At 38.7% G+C, this 8,824-nt stretch overlaps 1 protein-coding gene across 2 annotated transcripts in view; it reads right to left on the bottom strand.

Moving 5' to 3' along the window:
- LOC119568131 (carbohydrate sulfotransferase 9-like) overlaps positions 1–8,565 on the bottom strand; it is a 25,713-nt gene extending 17,148 nt beyond the window's left edge. Inside the window, exons 1-2 of one of the 2 annotated variants that reach the window (XM_037916528.1) lie at positions 8,353–8,371; positions 7,855–8,247 (exon numbers count right to left, since the gene is read on the bottom strand). In XM_037916528.1, coding sequence (XP_037772456.1) covers positions 7,855–7,962 — 108 coding nt within the window. In that variant the 5' untranslated portion in view covers positions 7,963–8,247; positions 8,353–8,371. Of the gene's footprint in view, positions 1–7,854 lie in introns of both variants that reach the window. The other variant, XM_037916527.1, reaches the window with a different exon arrangement.
- Positions 8,566–8,824: the final 259 nt, after the last annotated feature.

The following is an 8,824-nucleotide window of genomic DNA, read 5'->3' as shown; positions in this document are numbered from 1 at the left end:
ATCATCATCTCATCATCATCATCATCATCATCTCATCATCATCACATCATCATCCATCATCATCATCAATCATCTCCTCATCATCATTCCTCATCATCATCATCTCATCATCATCATCATCATCATCATCATCATCATCATCATCTCATCATCATCATCTCATCATCATCCTCTCATCATCATCATCTCATCTCATCATCATCAGCATCTCATCATCATCACATCATCATCATCAATCTCATCATCTCATCATCCATCATCTCTCATCAGCAATCATCATCACAATCTCATCCTCCTCATCTAAAGCCCCCCCCCCCAACAAAAAAACCCCAATCATCATCATCTCCGCCTCATCATCATCATCATCATCATCAGCATCATCATCTCCATCATCATCATCATCATCAGCTCCACATCATCATCCATCATCATCATCTTCATCTCATCTCTCATCATCATCATCATCCAGCATCAATCATCATCATCATCATCTCATCATCATCATCATCTCATCATCAGCTCATCATCATCATCATCATCATCATCTCATCATCATCATCATCATCTCATCATCATCACTCATCATCTCATCATCATCCATCATCATCATCTCATCATCATCATCATCATCTCATCATCATCATCATCATCATCTCATCATCATCATCTCATCACATCCCTCCATCTCACTCATCATCATCATCATCTCATCATCATTATCATCATCTCCGCCATCATCATCATCATCATCATCTCATCATCATCATCATCTCATCATCATCATCAGTCATCAGCATCTCATCATCATCATCACATCATCATCATCATCATCATCATCTCATCATCATCATCATCATCATCTCATCATCATCATCTCATCATCATCATCATCATCATCATCTCATCATCATCATCATCATCATCATCATCATCATTCATCTCATCCATCACATCTCATCATCATCATCATCATCATCATCTCGATCATCATCATCATCATCATCACATCATATCACATCATCATCATCTCATCTCATCATCATCATCAGCATCTCATCATCAATCATCATCATCTCATCCTCATCATCATCATCATCTCATCATCATCATCATCCTCTCATCATCATCTCATCATCTCTCATCATCATCATCATCATCATCATCTCATCATCATCATCTCATCATCATCATCATCAGCCATCTCATATCATCATCATCATCTCTCATCAATCATCACATCATCATCATCTCATCCATCATCATCATCATCTCATCATCACATCATCATCATCTCATCATCATCATCTCATCATCATCATCATCATCATCTCATCATCATCATCTCATCCTCATCAACATCATCTCATCATCATCAATCTCATCCAATCTCATCATCATCTCACTCATCAGCATCCTCATCATCATCTCTCATCATCATCATCATCTCATCATCATCATCATCCTGGTAATGGGTGATAAACGATGAAGATGAATATGATTATAACAATATAAATATAATGAAAAATGACAATATATGACAATAATCTGTTCTCTCTACCTAACTACTAATAGCAAAGATAATAATAATAATAATTTTAATAAAAATAACAACAATAATAATGGTACTAATACCAATACCAATAATAGCCATCGATGATAAGAATAGAAATAATATATCAATAATAAGATGATGAAATAATAATAACAAAAATAAAAGTAATGATAATAATAGTAATAATTATAATGGAATATAACACAAAATAAATGTTTTAATTTTTCACGTCATTCCTCTGAATCTAAGCCTTAAAAGTTTTTGTGTTTCAAAGACATAATTTGCTGCCAAACCTAATTATAGTGAATCATCATTGACCATAACATTTTCTGCGACTCGTTATAGGAGTATGTTTAATAGGTAAGAGATTAGAATTTTCCAGAGCAATGTCGTTCTTTTATAATCATTCAATCATAAAGTTGAGAATGGAGAATTTATAGGCCTCTCTCTATATATATTTCTTCTCTGAATCCTCTCTCTCTCGCTCTCTCGTTCTCTCTCTCTCTCTCTCTCTCTCTCTTACTCTCTCTCTCTCCTCTCTTACTCTCTCTCTCTCTCTTACTCTCTCTCACTCGTCTCTTACTCTCTCTCTCTCCTCTCTCTCTCTCTCTCTCTTCTCTCTCTCTATATATTATATATATATATATATATATATAGTATATATATATATATATATATATATATAGATTATATATATATTTGTATATGAAATATATGTATATATCTACATTAATATACATATATATATACATATATCTATATAAATATTATTATATATATATATATATAGATATATATATAATATAATGTATTACATTACATACATATATATCACAACAGCTTCTGTAGTAAATCCTGTGGAGGAATTTAAGAGCCATTGTTTAGACCCATTGGAAAATGAAAGGTTAACGTTCGAGATTCCCCGCATGGTTATTTGTATTCAGTTTATTCGTTTCATTTCTTCTTCTTTCATTCGCATGGTATTCATGGTTGTTATTTTCTTCTTTTCTATTTTCTTCTTACTTTTTTATTGTATTTTTTTTTCTTAACTTTCTGCATGTATTTAATATGGCTGTAACGTATTTCCACGTTATTTAAATCAGACATAACAAGCACACACACACACGAGAAACGCAAAAACGCACAGAGATAAATACACACATATACGCCCACACAGAAACACACACACAGATAAACAAAGATGCGTCGTCTACTCAGAAAAACCCATATTTCCTTTCTGCATACGCTTGTTGGGTCCGTCATCTGGGCTCTTGAAGTGAGCTTGCACGCCAGGAGGAACAAGGAAGGAAACAGTATGACGGAAAACAGGAATTTAGTAGACTATAATTCGTTCCATCGCCGACACCAGTCATTATGCCATACCCCTCGCTCTCTGTCACTCTTTCCATATATGTATATATTATATATAGATATATTATATATATATATTATATATATATATATATTATATAATGTTGTGGTGGTGTGGTGTGTGGTGTTTGTGTGGTGTGTGTGTGTGTGTATGTTTTGTTTGTTGAGGTGTGAGTGTGTGCTATCAGAGAGAGGAGAGGAGAGAGAGAGAGAGAGAGACAGACACACACACACACACACACAAACAACACACGACACACACACACATATATATATATATATATATATATATCTATATATATAATATATATATATATATATAGGTGTGTGTGTTGGTGTGTGTGTGTGTGGTAAGCGTTAATACAACTTAATTCAAAGATCTTACTTAGTAAAAGACAAAAGAAGGGCTGGGGATTACCTCAGCAAAACACATTTTGTTTAAGAGAGGATAGGCACCAACGAAGCAACCGGAGTGATGCGTATGCTCTGTGAAAGGTATTAGGCATGGGAAAGGAAGTCTATATCTCTTTTTGACTATGAGGAAGCTTTTTGATGGGTAGATTGGTTTAAGAATGCTGTTTTTTTTTATTTTTTTTGAAAGAATTGATTTGTGATTGTATATACAAGCAAGAAGCAGTGGTCGGATTTATGGATTGAGAATTGATCCATAACACCAATAAGTTGGAGGAGTTCGACAAGGCAGTCATTTCCCCCTGTTATTTCAATCTATACTATAGGCTGCTTGGCAGAAGGACTACGTGACATCAATGAGGTGGTGCATGTGTTGAGGGTGGAATTATTAAAAGGCCGTAATGTTTGTCCAGGCATGTATGCTGACTGAGGAATGGATTACAGATAATAATGGACAAGATTAAATGAGGTATCACAGAACCACATGGAATAAGAAGACCAATGAAATAAGACAAAGTTACTGGTTATATCTAGGACAATTGTTACAGTTTTTGAATATCACTCTAAATGATAAAAGAACAGACTGTGTAAATTTGTTTATTGGTATCATAGATAACTGATGATGGGAAACGTGAAATTGCAGAAACCAGCACTAGAAATGCAATGGGCAAGGCAGCTTTTAGTTACAAGGGAAGAACTGTTTATCCCGCAGAATATGGTCAGCGTGTGAAGAAAGGCTGTGAAAGGGGTGCCGGAGGTGAGCTCATTTTATAGATAAGCAACATGGACAATGAAAGCGGACATGATTTCCAGTCGAATAGGAGGCTTTTGCAATGTGTTTGGAGCAGGATAAAGAAATAAGATGGCAGAGAGGAAGCTCAATCAAGAGAGGCTGTCAATGTTGGAGAAAAGGAGACAATTGATGAAAGGAATTCTTTAAACCAAAATGATTTAACTGAATGTTTATGTGGAAACGGGTTTGTTGAAGGAAATAACAGAAAGAGGAATAGCTGGTAAAAGACGTAGGGGAAGGAAAAGACTGGGCATGTTAAGGGAGTCAAACGAGATGGGTATGCCAACATGAAGAGAAGATCAGAGAATAGAGTGCCATGGAGAAAATGGATGCGGACAGTATATATATATGTATATATATATATATATATATATATATATATATATATATATATATATTATATATATATATATTATATAGTATATATATATATATGCCGCATCCATGTTCTCATGGCACTCTATTCTATATATAATATATATATATATCTATATATATAATATATATTATATATATATATATATGTTTGTGTGTGTGTGTGTGTGTGTGTGGTTGTGTGTGGTGTGTTTGTGTTTGTGTGGTGTGTGTGTGTGTGTGCGTTTGTGGTGTGTGTGTGTGTGTTGTGGTATTATAATATACTATATATATATATATATATAATATATATATATATATATATATATAAATACATATATTATATCTACAAAATAGATATCGATATATGGACAGATGATGTAAGTATATATAAATATATATATAGATATATACTATCATATATAATATAACGAATATATATTATCTTATATATTATATATCTATATAGTATCGTATATATATATATATATATATATCATCATCATTTAACGGTTACGGTTTCAATTCTGGAGCGCCGTGGTCACAGCATGATACTCAATTGGCAGTTTTCACGTTGTGATGCTCTTGGAGTGAGTAACGTGTAGGGTCCCCGTTCCTTTCCACGAAGTGCCGGTGTTACCTTTTAGGTAACATTCTCTCTTATTTTACCCTGGCTGGGACCAGCCTGACTTGAGCTGGCTTGGACCTCCAGTGGCTATGCTGCACTCCGAGGTGAAGTTCCTTGCCGCAAGGGAAACAACGCGGCGGTTCGGTGACTCGAACCCTCGAACTCGATTGCCGTCGTGACTGAGTCTTGAGTCCCGACGGTCTAACCATTTCGAACCACCGCAGCCTTGACGAATCATGTGCTTTTCATGATTTTCTTTCTTGGGCAATTTAGAGCGGTGGTTTGCCATTGCCTTCCGCCCTGTGGGTTTTTATCGAGTCACCATCTCTATTTACCCGGCACTGACTTGGGCTGACTTGGTCCCCCAGATGGCTAGGTAGGCATCGAGTGAACGTTCCTTGCCTAAGAGAAACAACCGCGGCGGTTCGTGACTCGAACGCCTACCCCTCGAACTCCAGATTGCCGTCGTGACAGTCTTGATATTCCGACGCTCCAACCATTCGCCACCGCGGGCCCGATACATTTTTTTTAAAACGTAGGTTCATGTTTGGCCGCCGTGGTCACAGCATGATACTTAATTGTGTTTTTCATGTTGTTATGCTCTTGGAGTGAGTACGTTGTAGTTCCCCAGTTCCTTTCCACGGGAGTGCCGGTTGTTTACCTTTCAGGTAATCATTCTCTCTATTCATCCGGGCTTGGACCAGCACGACCTGGCTGGCTTGCCACACCAGTGGCTAGGTAGCAATCATGTGAAGTTCCTTGCCAAGGAACTTTCATCGTATCTAGATTCGGATTTACCATTAAAGTTTATATATATATATATATAATATTATCTATGATATATTACTATTATATATAATATCTGTATATATAGATGTTATATATACATCACTATGTATATAAATGTTGGTATATATATATACAACATATATATATATATATATGAATTATTAATATATATATATATATATATATAGATATCTATAGACTGTATAATATGTATATGCACACACACACACACACACACACACACACACACACACATATATATATACACACATACACACACAAACGAATATACACACACACACACACATATGCATATATACTATCAGAGAGAGAGAGAGAGTGACCCTAAATCTTTGCCTCCCCCCCCCTCCCTCCCCCGACACTCTCTAACTTCTTCCTACCTCAACCCTCTACATCTGCTTACCCCAAATCCTACAGCCTATGCTGACCAAACCCCAAATCCTTGATGCTCGCGCCCACCCCTAAACTTTTCCCTGTGATTAGCCCTAACCATAGACCTGAGGTTATTTTCCACCTGTGCTTATCCCCTCTGTCCTCTTAACCCACTTTCCTACTTACCTCCACCTACGCTTCCTTTCCTTAATCGTTACCTCCACCTATGCCTACCGTACCGATTTTGACCGCCTCCTATCCTTACTTTACCTTACCTAACCATACATTACCTATCCTTACCTTACCTGTGCTTACCTTACTTATGCATACCTCCACCTATGCTTTCTTACGCTTCCATACCATCACCTTCCTTACCTAAAAAACCCTTTTTTAAATAAAAAAAAAAATCCCTTACCTAATTCTTACCTTAACTATCCTTACCTTACATATGCTTACTTTACCTAACCTTCCCTTCCCTATCCTTACCTTACTTATGCTTACCTAACCTTATCTATCCTAACCTTACCTATCCTGACCTTACCTATGCTTACCTTACCTAACCTTATCTATCCTCACCTTACCTATACTTGCCCTACCTATCCTTACCTAACCTGACCTATGCTTACCCCCTCGGTCTTTACTCCAGGCATCTTCTCGCGTTGACCAAACTACCTTGCACTGAAAGGTTTCCCCGTGGCTACGCCCTCGCTGCGACTGTTCCCGTGTCTGGCAGGCTTTAAAAACATCGCCTGAACTTAATCGTATAAACACACACACACACACACACACACACACACACACACACACCACACCACACGACCATTATATATATAATTATATATATCATATGATATAATATTATATATATATACTGTGTGTGTGTGTGTGTGTGTGTGTGTGTGTGTGTTTTGTTGTGTGTGGGTGTTGTGGTGTGTTTTGTTTGTGTTTGGGTGTGTACATACTCCTGCTATATAAGTATTATATCGATATAATATATCTCTAATATATATATATATATATATATATATATATATATATATATAGTACAAATATATACCAGTGTATATTCGAAACACAAAGAAATGGTGCAATAGTGTACCGATTCAGCAAACATAAATATAAACACACATAAATAAACAAATCCCCATAGTGATAGACAGACACCAACATTACACAAAACAAACAAAAACGCCAAACACACACACAAATGCATGCACTCATACAAACAGAAACATAAAACCACATACAAGCAAGCACAAACACACACACACACACACACACACACACACACACACACACACACACACACGCACACGCCACACTCACCACCACACTCACACACACACAAACGACGCACACTCACACACACACACACACCACACACCCAGCAGACAAGGCCAGCAAAAAAGGGAAAGGATGTTCCGGGGGAGAGAGTGGTCAAACAACTCTACGCAGAACCCTCACCCCCTGGCTTCAACCCCCCCTTACCCTACCCCCACCCTTACCTCAACTCCCCACCCCCCACTCGTACCCCAACCCGCCTAATGAACCCGTAACTCTTACCTGTAGAAAGGGAACGGGCGTTGGCGACTGTCTCAGGGCATACAGGTAAACCAACATAGCACTGCCTATTATACCGCTTAGCCAGTGCAATCGTCGCCCTGCTTTCATTTGAAACAGCGCTGGGTGAAAAGGGGGGTTTGTTCTTAGTCCCTTCCCCTCCTCCGGGGCAGGATTCGGTTTGTTTTTTCCTGTTTTGTTTTTCTCTCTCCCCCTTTTTCCCTTGACCTCTCTTGGTGCTCTCTGACCTCAGTTAACCTCTGTGTCTCGCTGTCCTTCAAGTCACTGTTTCTTTGGATTCTGGCATCACTGTTGGTGTTGTTTGTCACTGAAATCTAACGATGCATTTCACTCGCGGCAGCAAACCACCACTTAACACTCTTAATTTAGTTTTCCCTTTGTTAATTATCAAAACAAGACAATAAAAACAATCTAACGTCATTATCGCCAAAACAAAACAACACATCATTTTTCCTCCCTGCACGCTTTCGCCAAGATCACTTTCTCTTTCGGCCCTTTAAAAAAAAGAAAAAAAAAATGAAACAGGTTCTGCCTCGGCCCCCCCTCCCTCGGCAGCCAGCGGACGATCTCGGGCCGGCGTCCCTTCGCTAGGACGTCTCAGAGTCAACTAATGCGAGGTCTGTGGCTGCGCTGTGACCCCCTTACGGGACCTCGCCTTACCTGCCTTAGCCGACGCGCCTTGGGATCCACCCCCCTTACCACACGCTCTTTTTCCCACTTCCTCCCCCCCCCCCTCCTCTTCTTTCCCCCCCCCACCCCTCCAAAAAACTTCCCCCCCCCTCCAACCTACTTCCCTCCCCCCTTTTCCCCATATTCCCCCCCCCCCCTTTTTGTACCCCTTTTCTCTTTTCCCCCCTTTCCCCAAATCTTTCCCTCCCTTCTTCTCCCACCCTCCCCTTTTTCTTCCCCCCCCCCCCTCCCTCTCCTCCCCCTCCCCCGTCCCCTCCTCCTT

This window comes from Penaeus monodon, chromosome 43 (assembly GCF_015228065.2).
Source record: "Penaeus monodon isolate SGIC_2016 chromosome 43, NSTDA_Pmon_1, whole genome shotgun sequence".
NCBI lineage: Eukaryota > Metazoa > Arthropoda > Malacostraca > Decapoda > Penaeidae > Penaeus > Penaeus monodon.
This window is presented reverse-complemented; position numbering and strand designations above follow the sequence as displayed.